Source organism: Eleutherodactylus coqui, chromosome 8 (assembly GCF_035609145.1).
Source record: "Eleutherodactylus coqui strain aEleCoq1 chromosome 8, aEleCoq1.hap1, whole genome shotgun sequence".
In the NCBI taxonomy this organism is placed as follows: Eukaryota; Metazoa; Chordata; class Amphibia; order Anura; family Eleutherodactylidae; genus Eleutherodactylus; species Eleutherodactylus coqui.
In genome coordinates, this window is record NC_089844.1 from 171,044,860 (window position 1) to 171,064,338 (window position 19,479).

Here is a 19,479-nt window from a genome sequence, read left to right on the forward strand (position 1 = left end):
ACATAGATGGCATCCATCTGCGTTCTGTTCTTAATGGATAATTGCTCAGCAATGCTAGAAAAAAACAGCACAACCTCCTTCGTTTTTGTTTTTTTTTTGCAAAAAACAATGATAAATAACATTAAAAATTTTTTAAAATTTACTGCGCAGAAAGCAAACGGATGCCGCGCCGACATAAACACGGATCACAACCGAACGCTCCAGTCTGAACAAGTCCTTAGGGTAAAGTCACAAGCTGCAGATTTGTCGCAGACACCCACGCGCTCGCTGCAGACGTCAGCTCTTGGGGTTCCCTCGCACGCCCCCCCCCCCCCCCCCCCAATATAACGAGCTACAGGTGGAGAGCCGGCGGCCAGGGGGGCGGGAGGGCTGACATCACAGGCAGAACTTCCAGGGAAGTTGTGTGTCGGCAGACGAGGGAGGAGACAAGAGCCGGGATAAAAGAGGAGGTGCAGCTGCAGCCCCACAACAAGGGGACAGATACTTGTGGAGTCTCTGGCGAGGATGGAAGTTATCAGAGGTAGGACTACAACTCCCAGCGTGACCTGATTACACACAGCATTCTGACAACTCCACATATAAGGCAGACTGTGGATGACTACAACTCCCAACCAAACTGCATCTAGTATATACTTTGATGTGCTGTAGAACTACAACTTTCAGCATGCTTGGTATATCAGACAGTGAGAAACTTCCTCAGCGAGAGACCTGCTGAACTTCTAGTATTCACACATGCATGATATGTAATGGCCTTCCAGGTATATAGCACTGCAGGCTTAAAGGAACAGTAACCCTCAGTCTGGAGGTAATATCTGCACTGGAGTGTTATATGTGGAGTGACTAATACCCGACACCTATATGATGTAATGTCTCTGGAGGATATATCTGTGCTGGAGTGTTATATGTGGCGTGACTAATACCGGACACCTATATCCTCCAGAGACATTACATCATATATCTGTGCTGGAGTGTTATATTGGGGGTGGCTGATATGAGTCACATATGTCAATGTCTCTGGTGGTTATAGGTGACTAAAATATCCAAAAATTTTATCGATATGTCACATATCTATGTGATTGATATCAGCTGCTCTGCTTATAATGCTCCAGCATTGATATAATATTGTTATAAGAAGGTGGCTGATATCAGTCACATATGATATGAATGTCTCTGGAGACTATATTTATGCTGGAGTGTTATAAGAGGAGCAGCTGATCTCACATATGATATTGGACATGTCAGTGATATCTGATTTTTATCAGTGACATGTATGATATACATTTCTTTGGACCTTATATATGACTGATATCAGCAGTTCCCCTCATAACGATTCAGGGATATTTACATTACAGCAGTACCGGAGTGTTATAAGAGGAGTTTGTATGGCTTTAAGCCACCTGTTCTGTAGAGCTGCATGCTGATATCTGTCCTAGTATCTTACTGGTATTTCTATGTGGTGGGGTGATACTTAACCTCTCAGGAATCTGCTCTGGGACACAATAATGAGGCCATTGTTCTGTCAGCGCCTTCTTATTTCTGGCGCTCTTCCTCCTTAGCTGAGGCGGCTGCACAGAGAATAATTTATGGCTTCTTGCACCTTAAAGGGAACCTGTCATCAACTATAAGCAGCATAGAATAAGTCACCGTATTTATCGTGTGGGTGACGTGTCGTCCGGGGAGACTCTCTTCATGCTCTCCCGTTCCTGCGGTGTCCCCTTGAGACGTCAGAAGGTTGTGAATGCGCCTTCCCTTCATCTTTATGGGAGGTGTGCGCAGGAAAGGGTCATGCTGACCTCACCGGGGACAGTGCGGATATGGGGGACCAGGTAAGTATGAGGCACGGCCCCCTGGACTCCTCGTCACCTAAACTATAAGCACCAGAACTTTACAGGCAACAACTCCCCCAGTCCCATAAGTGTTATATGTGGCCGATGCATCTTCTAACCTCCTTTATAACAGCAGATCATTTGGCCGGACTTCTGAGCCTTACACAAGAGCAAGATGGCAAGGAAGCCAAGCGGCAGGCGCTACTGCTGGTCCTCATGGCGAAGTCTCAGGCTGACAGACTCACGGAGGAATATGTAAGTGGCATCTGGGGACACGGGAGGTGGTACATGACTGGTCATTTGTTACAGGAGGCACGGGATGTTCTCCACTATGAGGGCCTGGATGGCACACTCGCATCTGGGGACATGGGATGTTCTCCACTATGAGGGCCTGGATGGCACACTCGCATCTGGGGACATGGGATGTTCTCCACTATATGAGGGCCTGGATGGCACACTCACATCTGGGGACATGGGATGTTCTCCACTATATGAGGGCCTGGATGGCATAGTCTCATCTGGGGACACGGGATGTTCTCCACTACATGAGGGCCTGGATGGCATAGTCTCATCTGGGGACACAGGATGTTCTCCACTACATGAGGGCCTGGATGGCAGTCTCATCTGGGGACACGGGATGTTCTCCACTATATGAGGCCTAGATGGCATAGTCTCATCTGGGGACACGGGATGTTCTCCACTATATGAGGCCTGGATGGCATAGTCTCATCTGGGGACACGGGATGTTCTCCACTACATGAGGGCCTGGATGGCATAGTCTCATCTGGGGACACGGGATGTTCTCCACTATATGAGGGCCTGGATGGCATAGTCTCATCTGGGGACACAGGGGAGGTTCTCCACTATATGAGGCCTGGATGGCACACTCTCATTTGGGGACATGGGATGTTCTCCACTATGAGGGCCTGGATGGCACACTCTCATTTCGGGACATGGGATGTTCTCCACTATGAGGGCCTGGATGGCATGGTCTCATCTGGGGACACGGGATGTTCTCCACTATATTAGGACCTGGATGGCACACTCTCATCTGGGGACACAGGGGATGTTCTCCACTATATGAGGCCTGGATGGCAGTCTCATCTGGGGACACGGGATGTTCTCCACTATGAGGGCCTGGATGGCATAGTCTCATCTGGGGACATGGGATGTTCTCCACTATATGAGGGCCTGGATGGCACACTCTCATTTGGGGACATAGGATGTTCTCCACTATGAGGGCCTAGATGGCATAGTCTCATCTGGGGACACGGGATGTTCTCCACTATATTAGGACCTGGATGGCACACTCATCTGGGGACACGGGATGTTCTCCACTATGAGGGCCTGGATGGCATAGTCTCATCTGGGGACACAGGGGAGGTTCTCCACTATATGAGGGCCTGGATGGCATAGTCTCATCTGGGGACACAGGGGAGGTTCTCCACTATATGAGGGCCTGGATGGCAACGTCTCATCTGGGGACACGGAATGTTCTCCACTATATGAGGGCCTGGATGGCACACTCTCATTTGGGGACATGGGATGTTCTCCACTATGAGGGCCTGGATGGCACACTCTCATCCAGGGACACGGGATGCTCTCCACTATATGAGGGCCTGGATGGCATAGTCTCATCTGGGGACATGGGATGTTCTCCACTATATGAGGGCCTGGATGGCATAGTCTCATCTGGGGACATGGGATGTTCTCCACTATATGAGGGCCTGGATGGCACACTCTCATCTGGGGACACAGGGGATGTTCTCCACTATATGAGGGCCTGGATGGCATAGTCTCATCTGGGGACACGGGATGTTCTCCACTACATAAGGGCCTGGATGGCATAGTCTCATCTGAGGACACAGGATGTTCTCCACTATATGAGGGCCTGGATGGCATACTCTCATCTGGGGACATGGGATGCTCTCCACTATATTAGGACCTGGATGGCACACATGTGGGGACACGGGGGATCTTCTCCACTATGAGGGCCTGGATGGCATAGTCTCATCTAGGGACACGGGATGTTCTCCACTATATTAGGACCTGGATGGCACACTCTCATCTGGGGACACAGGGGATGTTCTCCACTAGATGAGGGCCTGGATGGCATAGTCTCATCTGGGGACACAGGGGATGTTCTCCACTATATGAGGGCCTGGATGGCATAGTCTCATCTGGGGACACGGGATGTTCTCCACTATATAAGGGCCTGGATGGCATAGTCTCATCTGGGGACACGGGATGTTCTCCACTATATGAGGGCTTGGATGGCACAGTCTCATCTGGGGACATGGGATGTTCTCCACTATGAGGGCCTGGATGGCATAGTCTCATCTGGGGACACGGGATGTTCTCCACTATATTAGGACCTGGATGGCACACTCTCATCTGGGGACACGGGATGTTCTCCACTATATGAGGGCCTGGATGGCATAGTCTCATCTGGGGACACAGGGGATGTTCTCCACTATATGAGGGCCTGGATGGCATAGTCTCATCTGGGGACACGGGAGGTTCTCCACTATATGAGGGCCTGGATGGCATAGTCTCATCTGGGGACACGGGAGGTTCTCCACTATATGAGGGCCTGGATGGCATAGTCTCATCTGGGGGGGACACGGGATGTTCTCCACTATGAGGGCCTGGATGGCACACTCGCATCTGGGGACACGGGATGTTCTCCACTATATGAGGGCCTGGATGGCACACTCTCATTTGGGGACATGGGATGTTCTCCACTATGAGGGCCTGGATGGCACACTCTCATTTGGGGACATGGGATGTTCTCCACTATGAGGGCCTGGATGGCACACTCTCATTTGGGGACATGGGATGCTCTCCACTATGAGGGCCTGGATGGCATAGTCTCATTTGGGGACATGGGATGTTCTCCACTATGAGGGCCTGGATGGCATAGTCTCATCTGGGGACACGTGATGTTCTCCACTATATAAGGGCCTGGATGGCATAGTCTCATCTGGGGACGCGGGATGTTCTCCACTATATCAGGGCCTGCATGGCATAATCTCATCTGGGGACACGGGATGTTCTCCACTATATGAGGGCCTGGATGGCATAGTCTCATCTGGGGACACAGGGGATGTTCTCCACTATATGAGGGCCTGGATGGCATAGTCTCATCTGGGGACACAGGGGATGTTCTCCACTATATGAGGGCCTGGATGGCATAGTCTCATCTGGGGACACAGGGGATGTTCTCCACTATATGAAGGCCTGGATGGCATGGGATGTTCTCCACTATATGAGCTCCTGGATGGCACACTCTCATCTGGGGACACAGGATGTTCTCCACTATATGAGGGCCTGGATGGCACACTCGCATCTGGGGACATGGGATGTTCTCCACTATGAGGGCCTGGATGGCATAGTCTCATCTGGGGGGACACGGGATGTTTTCCACTATATGAGGGCCTGGATGGCACACTCTCATTTGGGGACATGGGATGTTCTCCACTATGAGGGCCTGGATGGCATAGTCTCATTTGGGGACATGGGATGTTCTCCACCATAAGGGCCTGGATGGCATAGTCTCATCTGGGGACACGGGATGTTCTCCACTATGAGGGCCTGGATGGCATAGTCTCATCTGGGGACACAGGGGATGTTCTCCACTATATGAAGGCCTGGATGGCATGGGATGTTCTCCACTATATGAGCTCCTGGATGGCACACTCTCATCTGGGGACACAGGATGTTCTCCATTATATGAGGGCCTGGATGGCACACTCGCATCTGGGGACACGGGATGTTCTCCACTATATGAGGGCCTGGATGGCATAGTCTCATCTGGGGGGGACACGGGATGTTTTCCACTATATGAGGGCCTGGATGGCACACTCTCATTTGGGGACATGGGATGTTCTCCACTATGAGGGCCTGGATGGCATAGTCTCATCTGGGGACATGGGATGTTCTCCACTATATGAGGGCCTGGATGGCACACTCTCATTTGGGGACATGGGATGTTCTCCACTATGAGGGCCTGGATGGCATAGTCTCATCTGGGGACACGGGATGTTTTCCACTATATGAGGGCCTGGATGGCACACTCTCATTTGGGGACATGGGATGTTCTCCACTATGAGGGCCTGGATGGCATAGTCTCATCTGGGGACATGGGATGTTCTCCACTATATGAGGGCCTGGATGGCACACTCTCATCTGGGGTATTATCACAGGGCTCGGACTCTAATTGTGTTTCTAGAAATTCCTACTTCTCATTGCTGATCCTCCAGAGGACAAAGAAAAGGTTTCCATATGTACCTCTGATCGGGTTGACTTGATGATCGTCCACTCCTATAATTCATTGGAGGGGTTGCTCATGGCTTCCTGTGATCATGCATCAGAGCAAAACGTGCTCCAAAATCCAGGGCTGCATTAACAGTCCTGCTTTATATAGAGAAGTGCAGCAAAGGCTGAGACCCAACCGAGAGGCGTGAAGGACCCCTTTACAAGGACCGATCTATTTATTTAATCCCTTAGCGATCAGCCTATTTTGTGCTGTAAGGACCGAGCTATTCTCATTGCCAGAGCTACAGCACGCTGGAGCTGAGACAAGTTATATATTTTGATGGCCGCACTCTGGGGTACATATATAGTGTTGTACAACTTTTAGTACATTTTTTTGGGTGTCAGAATGGCAAAAATATCCAGAAATTCCACCGTTGTTTTGGGGTTTTGTTTTCCTGCTGTTTACTATTCAGTAAAAGTAACATAACAATCTTATCTGGGCCCAGGAGCCTTAGGAGGCCCATACGGCCTCTCTTCTCCATGTGGGGAGTCCAGCACTATGAATAAAGCATTATAGCTGGAGGCTCTGTTACAGGTTTTGCATTGAGGCCCAGGAGCTTCACGTTACACCTCTGTAAAATATATATTTTTTTCCTTTCATTATTTTTTTTTGCCTGTAGTACAATGAAAACATGGCTTTTAAAGAAACAATTGACTCTGCATCACCTCATTCTAAGTTGCGTAACATTTTTATTTTTTTTTCGGTAATGGAGCTCTGAGGGCTTGTTTGTTGCAGGAAGAGCTGTAGGTTTTTTTTTTTTTATTAAGGGGGGGGAGGAAAATAGTAATTCTGGCATTACTAATTTTGATGGTGATAAATCACAATTTTAATTATGTGGGTCATTACAAATGTGGTAATTGCCAGATTGGCAGCCCCGTGTGGCCGAGATTTTTGCAAGTTCTCGTCCACATGGCTGGCTTATTCAGGCATTGGCGTCCGCAGGCAGATTTGTCGCAGCGAAATTCCGCGGCAAATCCACCCCGTGTGAACCTAGCGTTAACCTTTTACATGGGCTAATTCAGTCTTTTACGTGGGATGAATAATCATTCATGTGATTGTTCATTCACCATAGAGAATAATGGCCATTGGCAGCACATTCCCTATTCACATGTAGAGATGTTGCCACCAACAGTAGTGGTGCTTTTGTTCCTTCTCTCTGATTGCGCCAGAGATGTGAGCAGCTGATGAACGAGCTGGCTGATGAGGTGCAGGTTTATGTGGCCCAATCGGGTAAACGGGTCTTCTACCGTGTTTCCCCGAAAATAAGACTGTCTTATATTAATTTTTGCTCAAAAAGATTTAACTTCTTTACATGTACAGCTGCCTGGACACTATATTTAAATAGTTTTTTAATTAACTGTTAACATGGCTTAATTTTGGAGTAGGGCTTGTATTTCAAGCATCCTCAAAAATCCTGGGAAATCATGTTAGGTCTTATTTTTAGGGTAGGTCTTAGTTTCAGGGAAACGGGGTAATTATTGCACCCAATTATCTTGTGTAAAAGGCATTAAACTTTTTTTATGTTGAGTTTACTCTTTTCTTCCAGCTGTCGGCTTTGACCATGTAACTCTCACTATTTATAACTTGTTTGTCTCCTCGGCCGCCTACCTGTGTGTAATGTTTCCAGGCGGTGACTTCATAGCCTTAAAATAATCTTCCATGTCTCCTCCAGTAACTTTGTGTCTTGCTTCCCCCGCAGCTCAGTCAACAAGGGCCTCCGTTCTCCAACAATGGAGCTGCTATCCCTCAAGAGAAGATAGACGATCTACCTGTCCTGGATCAGAACGACCTCCCTTCCTCTCCGTGGAAGCGTCTGACTCGGAGCCTTCGTGCGTTCTTGTCTCTGAGCGAGTGGTTGGCTGCGGTCCTCCTCTGGCAGAGAGAGCTCAATCCTAAAGCCTGGGAGCTGCTCAATCTCCTGGAAATTGCAGAGAATAACTCCAGAGCCATCAGCTCCAACCTGACTGCACTTCTGGGGAGGCAAGATGTCTCCTCTCCCTCTCTGACAACTCTTTCTAAAGCCATGAAGAAAAAGGTGGCTGGGTACATGGTTTGTAAGGGCTTTTACGAGTGGCTCGGAGAATCGGAGAGGTGCCTGACGATCCTCTTAGCAGAAAGCTCTGTGTAGCTCTTCTTAACCAAGAGGCCTCATTGGACATATCTCCCTAGACAGACACTTCAGTTAGACATGCCTACCTCAATGAGGACATGACTTGTACATTTTTGCTTCCTATTGGACTGGGGCTTCAGGGGTAGACTGGATGATCGAGCGGTTAGACCTTGCCCCTCCATGCTATGAAGATGCAAGGGCCAGGGTGATGGAGAGGACCACTAATCTAGTGATTGATGGGCACTTGATATCACTCTGCTGGTGCATTTAAATGTAAGGTACCACTGGCTTGAGGTTCCTAGTCCACCCATGGTACAACACACATGTAAGAGGATGAAATATACTGGCCCTGAGATGGGGGGTCAACACATCATAACGCCCAAATTGTGTAAATGGGCAGAACTCAAAGTCTTGTCGTTCTTTGACCCAGCCAGTGCTCCTGTCATAGCAGAAAGTTCTAAGATGTTTGACTATCCGATCTCCTTGAGTTTTTTTTTTTTTCTCTACACACACTCCAAGACCATGGCATAACTCTCCGACCTGGTTAATGGAATAGGGTTTCTACAAATCCTCCTTATCCCAGGTTTGGTCTTTGGTTCCTGTGGACAAGTTCTATTAAAACGGATATTGTGTGAAGTCTTCACAATCTTGCACATCTCCATGAACGAAGAGACTTAACAGTTCAGCCTCTGGCCCCATATGGAGGTTTGGGTTCCAGGTTTCACTGAAGTCTGGATGGCAGCGACTGGTTTTTCTGGTTCCTACAACTGGGAACAATGAACGGTGCACAAATGGGAAGACAAACCTGGACCACTTATGGGATTAACCCTGTAAAACCTGTTGTGCTCCGTTAATAATGGTCCTTGGCTTGATCGTCACTAATAGTCCTGCAACCCTAGAGACTGATTGGTAAAGCCAAGCCCTCATGTCTGCAAGAACCAGGAAGTTTTAGATGCTAGTAATTTGGTAATTTGATATTTTTTAATCTGCTGTAATTTCGAAGGTTTCTAACGTTCCATAGACTTTATATTAAACTTTTATAAAATATTAGTGTCTGCCCTTTCAATAAGTCTCTAGTTCTTTAAATCCTGGAATGCAGGAGCGCTGACATCACGTGTGACCCTGCAAAGTAGAAATTTTAATTGAGACACTTTATTTAATTTGTTTTACTTCTGTTATTTCATGTCTTCTACACTAGTCACATCCAAAGCTGCACTGTCTCCCAGTGGTTTGTCTAAATCTTATTAACAGACCTAATGTAACAGCAGGGCTGTAGTGGTCATTGGAACTCCTACAATGTACAGGTCTCTGAAAGGGACCAGGACCTTGACTGCAGCTTTGGATGTGACTGGAGTAATTAAACCATGGGGGTGGGGCAGGGAAGCAGAACACATTCTGGTAGTATAATAGCATCTGTTGCAGCTCCACATGACTCTTCTAGTGTTTCTACAGGGTTTTTGATGTGGGCGTTAATTGCACATAAGACTGAAACCGCATGTGGTTTGTAATATGGCTTTTGGTTGCGACAGGTGAAGTGCGCGGTCTTCATGTGCTTCACCCCATCATTAAGGCCTCATGTCCACGGGCAAACTAACAATTTAAATCTGCTCCGTTTTTTTCTGCACGCGGATCCACGCCCCATAGGGATGCATTAGACACCCACAGGTAGTTAAATACCTGCGGATGTCATTTTTCCCGTCAGGCGCGGGTCCCGCGTGCAGGAAAAAAATCTGGACCTGCTCAATTTAGGTGTGGGTCTCCCGCGGGGACGGCTCCCGCAGGCTTCTATTGAAGCTTATGGAAGCCGTCCGGATCCGCAGGAGACCTGCGCCTGAATTAAACTCGCCTGCTCCGGGCGATGCAGGTCTTCCTTCCTTCGCGGCTGGAAACTTCTTTCTTCAGCCCGGCGGATGTGCCCGGCGCATGCGCGTGGCACGCAGCCAGCAGGCCGAGCACATCCGCCGGGCCAAAGAAAGAAGATCCGGCCGCGAAGGAAGGAAGACACGCACGGACCGCTACGGGTAAGCTTATTCTTATTTTCAGCCCTCATGTCCGCGGGGCAGGAGGGACCCGCTGCGGATTCTCCATGGAGAATCCGTAGCGGGCCTGATTTTCCCCGTGGACATGAGGCCTAAAGGTGTGTGGTTTTCAGACCACGCTTTTGATGTGCAATTAACGTGTGTGTCAAAAAATGCTGTTGAATGGCATTAGAAGCACCTGTTGGAGGGCAGCCGTGCTATAAAATGGGCACATGCCAATATAGATGGTTTCACATGGTCACCGCACTGCGTCGTGCTTATGGATTACCCATAGTATTAACTAGTCCCTGTGAAATGTGGACTATTGCGCCGGTTTCAGAAGAGCGTATTGTACGATGGATCTGTATTACGGATGTGCTAGTTGAAAAAACAAACAAAACGGCCGTATGAATAGATGCGAAGATCCATCTCGCAGTGGCCTCGGGCAGAGAAGGATCCAGGTGCGGGTAGAGTAACATTCTTCTGTTGCAGAGGGCAGGACTCTTCAGGGTTGACTCTCCCGTCTGCCCTCCGGCCCCAGATGTCTTTGCATTGCAGGAATTCTTTCCTTCGGCTGCCTTCTCCCGTCGTGGAAACTTGACTGAATTTCTGTAAATGCAGTAAAGCTGCAGGTCACATTTCCGCCTCTACATGTGAACAGGATTTGCTTTGATCATAAACCTTTCCATTGTGCGGTGTTACTATCTCCCTCCATGTACGGTGCACCCTGGGTCCTAAACCTGAGCGCTTTCTTACCATTTGCTGTACAGTGCAATATAATCTATTGTTCCCTCTTATCAGCCATCTCAGACACCAGAGGGTAAAGTTCGCTCATATCTGAAATCAGGCATGGCTAAAAGCTTGTGTCAGCCCATCTGTTGTCTTTGCACGGGGCTCTTCTAGTACTGGAGCGATCACCAAGTGTAAGGAACCTAAAATAGCTGGTGCCAGGATGTCCCGCACGGTGGGCTTCACGAAGTCTGTTGCCTCGTCATGGGTGCCACCGACCCACAACCTGCCGTACTCCTGTATGGTGTTGCACAGGGGTATGGTGGTACTATTCACAGCCCGAGGGCTCAACAATTCTCATGTTATGTGAACTATGCAAATGCAGGTCATGGCTAGGGGTTGTCCGAACTGCACTTTTTAGTCCTCCTATTTAGATACGGCTGTTCATCCAGGGCTTCCCATAACTAAACTGAAGGCTGCCGATTAGCAAGGCAGGGGTGTGACGTAAAGTAACTATCTATATTGGGTTTGTGGAAAGCTGGATGATACTGCTGCCCATTAGCCGTTGTCACCCAGCAGCTTTCACCCATGTACAAGGGTGCAAGAGCTGGCATAACAATATGAAAAGACCTGGCGCAATCCGGGCACTTGTACTCATTGTCACAAAAAAAACCCAAAAACCAATCCCTCCCCTAGAAGTTGTCGGATGGGATGAAGTTTTCTCTGTGTGATTGTAGGGTTGATATAAGTGATATTAGAGCAAAAGGACCATTTATTGTGGAGCACTGACTCCTTGTAGGGAGGCTCTAGTACCGTTGTACAGCCTCTAGCTTGGATACAAGATGTGATATAGGCGGGCATGGAGGCTCTAGTACCCTGTTGTACCATTACTAGCTTGGATGCAAGATATGATATGGGCGGGTATGGAGGCTCTAGGTTGGATACAAGATGTGATACGGGTGGGCATGGAGGCTCTAGTACCCTGTTGTACCATTACTAGCTTGGATGCAAGATATGATATGGGCAGGTATGGAGGCTCTAGGTTGGATACAAGATCTGATACGGGTGGGCATGGAGGCTCTAGTACCCTGTTATGCCACCTCTAATTTGAATATAAGATGTGATACGGGCAGGCATGGAGGCTCTAGTACCCTGTTGTACTGCCTCTAGCTTGGATACAAGATGTGATACAGTCGGGCATAGAGGCTGTAGTACCTTGTTGTACCGCCTCTAGCTTGGATACAAGATGTGATACAGGCAGGCATGGAGGCTCTAGTACCCTGTTGTACTGCCTCTAGCTTGGATACAAGATGTGATACGGTCAGGCATGGAGGCTCTAGTACCCTGTTGTACTGCCTCTAGCTTGGATACAAGATGTGATACGGTCGGGCATGGAGGCATACAGGTTCTGTCTGGTATCCTACAGCATATTGCTCCATATTTGTTGTAACTGAGCCTCCTAGATTGTGTAAACTCTGTCCCAGATGGTCCCATACATGTTCTATTAGCAATAAATCTGGTGCCTCGGCAGCCACGGAAGTGTGACAATGTTGTGGGGGCTCCTGTGACCTCCTTGTGTGTGCAGCCAAGCATTATCCTGCTGCAGGATGTCCTGAACATATCGCTGAACTGTCATTGTCCCTAATATCACTACCAGGGGTGACCAACTGTCGCATGCGATGGCCCTCAGACCAGCACACCAGAAGTGGGGACAGGAGGTCTCCAGCCACGAACACGGCTATCGTCAGCACCCAAACTAAACCTGGATTCATCGCTGGTTCCACTCTGTGGAAGTCCAGTTTTGTTCACGACACCACTGCAACTGGAGGTGATTGTGGGTGTCAAAGGCTGTACATGTAATAGGCGCAGTGAGACCAAATGTCCTTCAGCCATATGCCTAAAAAATGGTTTCGATAGACACAGGCGCCACCTGTCTTTAGATGGCAGACAATGAAACAGTTGGAGCTGCTGGTGCTTGTCTGATGATCAGGTGGTCCTCTCTACTGGTGGTCTGTAGGGAGCGTCCTGAGCCCGGTCACCTTGTGTGTCCTCACACAGCCACTGGTCCCAACACCTCTTAACAGTCTGGTCAGACGCTCCTCTCTACTAGTGGGCTGTAGGGGGCGTCCTGAGCCCAGTTGCCTTGTGTGCCCTCACACGTCCACTGGTCCTAATACTCCCTAACAGTCTGGTTAGAACGGCCGGTGGGGGACAATTCACCGATACAACCATCCAGCTTCTCACATCCCAATAATGCGCCCCCCTTTGGTAACGGGGTGAAATCTCTTCTCTGCGTCGTAGAGGCATCTAGTAGTCAACAAGCTCTACACAAGCGGAAGAAGAGGTCACTACACACAAGGAGCCTCCGAGAGCCTCTTATAGGCCAAGGGGGGAACCACTTGTAGGGCCTCAGATGGCAAGACTGTTTATCTAATCACGCCAGAACTTGAAGCATTTGCACATCTGCCTGAGATGTAACTGCATGCTGAGTTTTATAGTAAAAGGACAACCTCTTCTAGCGGCGGAATTGTTTGTTAAAAAAAAAAAAGTTTTGTTCCTGGTGCTCAACTGAAACTCCTATCGAATGACAGCAAGCTGAAATCTTGAAAACTGTAATGTATTGATACAGTGGACTTACCTTTCACTTGCTGAAGTTGTAAAACTAAGAGGAGAAATCCTTAACCCAACCTCCACTGGCGTCCCGATTCTGAGACCGTGTCCCATGGTGTGGATTTCCTGTGCCAGTCATATCATTGGAGGGGCTGGCTCTCTTATTAACTAAGCCAGTCCCCTGCTGTCATACCCAATGCAGTGTGTCTGGCTTTGTTATTCATATTAAAGGGGTTGTCCCGCGGCAGCAAGTGGGTCTATACACTTCTGTATGGCCATAATAATGCACTTTGTAATGTACATTGTGCATTAATTATGAGCCATACAGAAGTTATAAAAAGTTTTTTACTTACCTGCTCCGTTGCTGGCGTCCTCGTTCCCATGGAGCCGACTAATTTTCGCCCTCCGATGGCCAAATTAGCCGCGCTTGCGCAGTCCGGGTCTTCTGCTCTCTTCAATGGAGCCGCTCGTGCAGAATGCCGGCTCCGTGTAGCTCCGCCCCATCACGTGCCGATTCCAGCCAATCAGGAGGCTGGAATCGGCAATGGACCGCACAGAAGAGCTGCGGTCCACGGAGGAAGAGGATCCTGGTGGCCATCTTCACCGGTAAGTATAGAAGTCACCGGAGCGCGGGGATTAAGGTAAGCGCTCCGGTAAGCTTTCTTTAGGTCCCTGCATCGGGGTTGTCTCGCGCCGAACCGGGGGGGGGGGGGGGGGGGGGGTTGAAAAAAAAAAAAACCCGTTTCGGCGCGGGACAACCCCTTTAATGGAACAGCTAGCCCCCCAATAATGATGTAATGAGCACAGAGACCCCATAACGCATAACTAAGTCATGGCCGGGCCAAAAGTGGAAGTTCTTGACCCCACAGGTCCTGGTAAAGATTTGACCTTCCCGGACCACCGCTTTAGTTAAGTTTTGAGTTTCCTCCTAAGTTCATTGAAATCTGTTCTTTGTTCGAGGTAACAGTTGCTTAAGCTTTAAATAGGTGACATGACTGACCGCAGGGGCTGTTCAACAGAAAGTGATTAGTCGCTGACTTACGATGACTGAAGGTCTTATCACCAGGAAAAGTCAAGCCTGCAAATAACTCTATGTAACCGAAGGAATAAACTCCGGGCTGCTGCTGTCCTAACTGGATCCCGATTCCAACCATATACACATGCACTAACTTCAGTGATACATTCTTTATAGAAAGACCATCACAGGGGTGAATTTACATATATCGCGGTCGTTGTTGTATGTGTACAAGCCTGCAAGTAACTTCCTGTTCAGACAAACCCCCTACACTGTTTATACAGTCCGTAATCCGTACATATAACACATCACCCGCCCCTGCTATATTAATAACTCCAAGGATAAACACCTAGAAAAAGATCTTCTGAGTATTTCTTCCTCGAAGTGGCCAATTTGTCGAAAAGATTTGTGAAGCGGAACAGGTTAGGCTCTTTAATTCTTTCTGAGTCTGCAATGGAGACCGAGTAAAGAAAAGACATAACTCTTATACCGCACTTCTTCCAGATATTCAAGCTGATCATTGCAGAGCGAAGCCTAAAACCATTCTGCAGATGTGTAGTAGAGCACCTCGTCCATAGTAATACCTCACAGCTGAAAGTAAAGTGCCATATAGCTGACCTGTTCTCATTGTCTATTGACTTCTATGGGAGTGCAGTGAGCATACTTTGTGCCAGGTACAGAAAGCTGACCTGTTCCCATTACCTATAAACTTCTATAAGAGTATACCGAGCATGCTCTGTGCCATGTACATGGGTCAATGCACAGAGAGGGGAAAGCACTGACTTCTTTCCATTACCCATTGACTTCTATGGGAGTATACTGAGCATGCTCTGTGCCATGTACATTGGTCAATGCACAGAGAGGGGAAAGCGCTGACTCCTTCCCATTACCTTCCATCGGAGTATACTGAGCATGCTCTGGGCCTTGTACATGGGTCAATGCACAGAGAGAGGGGGGGGGGGGGGAGCACTGACCTCTTCCCATTACCTATTGACTTCTATGAGAGTATATTGAGCATGCTCTGCATCAGAAGCAGATGTCAGTGGTGTAATTCTATGCAATCTGCCCCCAGCTGTATAAGATAGGGTTTTTTTTCATTAGAACATGAGATGTTATGTTAATGAGATGATTGCTAACCCTGCTCCTAGTGTACATAACACAAGTTGAAGGCTGACTGCATGCGTCAACCTATGATGTTGGCCAGCTCAACATGAGAACTGCAATAATTAATATAGAGAGCTACATTGAAAAATTAAAAAATACCTTAAAGGGGTTGTGCAACTTGTATACAGTGACTTAACAGCTCCCCCTGCTGTTAAATATCAAATATCTTTGACTCACCGCTACCTGCCGGCGGTTCTGGGTCTCCCTGCTGACATCCTCTTTGAATGCTGCAGTCAGCCTTAGCCGTCCCTAAACAAGCTGCTGCAGCCAATGCTAGCACTAAGTGATAATTGCTGAGCCCTGGCATTGGCTGCAGCAGCAGGTTTATGGGAGTCACAGACTAACTGCTGCCTGTAAACAACAACATACTGGAGCCCCAGAGCCGCCGGTGGGGATGAGCAGCGAGGAGCAGCTGTTTAATTGTACAACATGGGGGAACCGTTACGAGGTACTTTAGATAACTTGGACAACCCTTTAAAGGGGTTTTCTGACATAAAAAAAAAATATTGAAGGGCAGGGAATGGGCTAAAATAAAAAAGTAATCTGTATGGTATGCACTGGTCAGAGGTTGCCCGTTCCAAAGCCGGTATGCCGATGCCCAAACAGGCTGCATCGATGATGTGCTGTTCATTGTGTAAGTGACTACTCTGCCAATCACTGGCTTCGGCTGTTCCTAGAAGTATCATGGCTGAAACCAATGACGGCTAAGTGGTCATGCGTACAATAAACAGCACTTGACCGCGGCAACGTCTTCCGGGCTCATAGCAGCGGCACTAGAGCACCTGTGATGGGCTAGAAGGACCTCTCACCAGTCCATACCGCTCATTATTTTGTATTTTAACCCACTCCCTGTCCAGTTTTGTTTTTTAACCCTCTTTGAGAATAAAAACTTGATGTAAACGTATTTTCTATAATTTTTTCCCCATTATAACCCTTTCTTGCCGAGCATCCATCTTCCTGCGCAGAGGTAGTTGTGCACCTAGATTAAACTCCTTGGTTCTTGTATGAAGTTCTTTCCTAAACTCACACAACTTTTTCTACAGGCTGTCTATTCTCCAGCAATGTAAGTAGACTGCAGAGTCTCCATGAAGCACAGCAGAGCCATTACCATGGGGAGGTTTTCACTCCAGCTAGTGCCAACATTCCTCCACATGGGAACTCCCTAGTCTTCCTCTGACCTCTAGTGGCCACACCTGGAAGAGTGGACAACACCATCTAAGCCAACAATAAGGGTCACTATCGCATCATTTTAATAGGATTCCTTTCCACAAATGTATCGGAAGTCGAAGTTGGGCACGGATTCTGGCACATGGAAGATTAAAATCCTCTCTCAACAAACCTTTCAATTGTTCTGCACCAATACTGAAGTCAGGGGGGTCGTTCTCTTATGGATCCCAGTGCTCTCTTATGGAAGACACTTTCGTAGGCTCTCCTGGCACCCACCACGCCTCTGTTCCCTGTGGCATGCTTATTGGGTGCCAGAAGAAGCTTGTCTGGAAACATGATGAGAACAAGTTACTGTAAAACCTCATAAAACTTTCGCTCACACGGGGACATGGCTATAGGGGTGAGACATGTTATTTGTTACTTTGTAATGCCGTTGTTCGTACATAGACTGCTTGACACATGGGATCAGTAGGGAGTGAGGATAAACGTCTATAGGGCAAGATGTTTTATTTTTGTGACCGAACGCCGAACACGAATCGTTCACTTTTTCTTTGTCCTTTGGTTTCAGCCGGCATAAATATCATCGTTGGCTTGTTCACTTAGGCCGGACTCAAACGTCCGTCAGCGGAAGACACTTGTATGGCTGTGATTTGTACTGCATACTCCCGCGGTCATGCGCTGTACCCCTTTTTCTAATTTATATTTCCTGTGCCGTCGGTTAGAGAGGACACAGATACCTGCAGCCCGTACACAAAAGGCTTTATGTTGCATATACCCGTGGTAAAATAGAACATGCCGAGCTTTTATTTTCCGCTTATGGATTACACCATTTCGGCAGGCTAATGCTTGCCTGCGCCCCACCGCGCCTCACACCCGTGTACAGAGCCCACGGAATCCGCAAGTTTAAACACTCCGGGCTCAGGCTTACACATAGAAGGCACTGAACGAGAAGCGAACAATTCGCAATGATGATCTGCCTTCTTAAAAAGGCGGCATGAGTGCGAACGAGTCAGCGGTGACATCACTCGTTCAAACGAGAATCAGCTACGACTGCTATATTTCTTCTACTGATGTAATTTATTGGTGCGTCAACATTTTCTACTGGTTTTGGACACTTCCACCTCTGAACTGCCACTATATGATGTCTTTTATAATGTGCTTGCAATAAAAATTAATATAAAATAAATCTTGGTATTTGTATAGCGCCAACTTATGCCGCAGCGCTTTCAGGTAATTATTACTTATTACCCCCCACCAAGTTGGGTTCTCATTTTACCAACCTCGGAAGGATAGAAGGCTGAGTCAACCTTGAGCCTGAATCATGTGGGGATCGAACTTGCAAACTTCAGGTCGTAGGTGAATATACACTACCGTTCAAAAGTTTGGGGTCACATTGAAATGTCCTTATTTTTGAAGGAAAAGCACTGTACTTTTCAATGAAGATAACTTTAAACTAGTCCTAACTTTAAACAAATGCACTCTATACATTGCTAATGTGGTAAATGACTATTCTAGCTGCAAATGCCTGTTTTTTTGTGCAAAATCTACAAAGGTGAATAGAGGCCCATTTCCAGCAACTATCACTCCAGTGTTCTAATGGTACAATGTGTTTGCTCATTGGCTCAGAAGGCTAATTGATGATTAGAAAACCCTTGTGCAATCATGTTCACACATCTGAAAACAGTCTAGCTCGTTACAGAAGCTACAAAACTGACCTTCCTGTGAGCAGATTGAGTTTCTGGAGCATCACATTTGTGGGGTCAATTAAACGCTCAAAATGGCCAGAAAAAGAGAACTTTCATCTGAAACTCGACAGTCTATTCTTGTTCTTAGAAATGAAGGCTATTCCATGCGAGAAATTGCTAAGAAATTGAAGATTTCCTACAACGGTGTGTACTACTCCCTTCAGAGGACAGCACAAACAGGCTCTAACCAGAGTAGAAAAAGAAGTGGGAGGCCGTGTTGCACAACTAAGCAAGAAGATAAGCACATTAGAGTCTCTAGTTTGAGAAACAGACGCCTCACAGGTACCCAACTGGCATCTTCATTAAATAGTACCCACAAAACACCAGTGTCAACATCTACAGTGAAGAGGCGGTTGCGGGATTTTGGGCTTCAGGGCAGAGTGGCAAAGAAAAAGCCATATCTGAGACTGGCCAATAAAAGAAAAAGATTAAGATGGGCAAAAGAACACAGACATTGGACAGAGGAAGACTGGAAAAAAGTGTTGTGGACGGATGAATCCAAGTTTGAGGTGTTTGGATCACAAAGAAGAACGTTTGTGAGACACAGAACAAATGAAAAGATGCTGGAAGAATGCCTGACGCCATCTGTTAAGCATGCTGGAGGTAATGTGATGGTCTGGGGTTGCTTTGGTGCTGGTAAGGTGGGAGATTTGTACAGGGTAAAAGGGATTCTGAATAAGGAAGGCTATCACTCCATTTTGCAACGCCATGCCATACCCAGTGGACAGCGCTTGATTGGAACCAATTTCATCCTACAACAGGACAATGACCCTAAAC

The 19,479-nt window shown here is 47.7% G+C and overlaps 1 protein-coding gene across 3 annotated transcripts; it reads left to right on the forward strand.

Annotated features, from left to right (window-relative positions):
- Nucleotides 1–414: 414 nt before the first annotated feature.
- On the forward strand, nt 415–9,301 carry LOC136577170 (cardiotrophin-1-like). 3 transcript variants are annotated; one of them, XM_066576953.1, is made up of 3 exons: nt 415–520; nt 1,960–2,081; nt 7,844–9,301. In XM_066576953.1, the coding sequence occupies exons 1-3, from the start codon at nt 505–507 to the stop codon at nt 8,270–8,272; spliced, it is 567 nt and encodes a 188-aa protein (XP_066433050.1). In that variant the 5' UTR covers nt 415–504; the 3' UTR covers nt 8,273–9,301. The 3 variants fall into 3 exon arrangements, with proteins under 3 accessions (XP_066433050.1, XP_066433051.1, XP_066433052.1); XM_066576954.1 differs by having other exon boundaries at nt 1,963–2,081; XM_066576955.1 differs by lacking the exon at nt 415–520 and adding an exon at nt 1,683–1,826.
- The last annotated feature ends 10,178 nt before the right edge of the window (nt 9,302–19,479 follow it).

Bases quoted from the DNA above. Each gene is read 5' to 3' on its own strand.
- LOC136577170 (XM_066576953.1), top strand. The intron at 2,082-7,843 runs GTAAGTGGCATC...CTTCCCCCGCAG, and splicing joins ACAGACTCACGGAGGAATAT to CTCAGTCAACAAGGGCCTCC.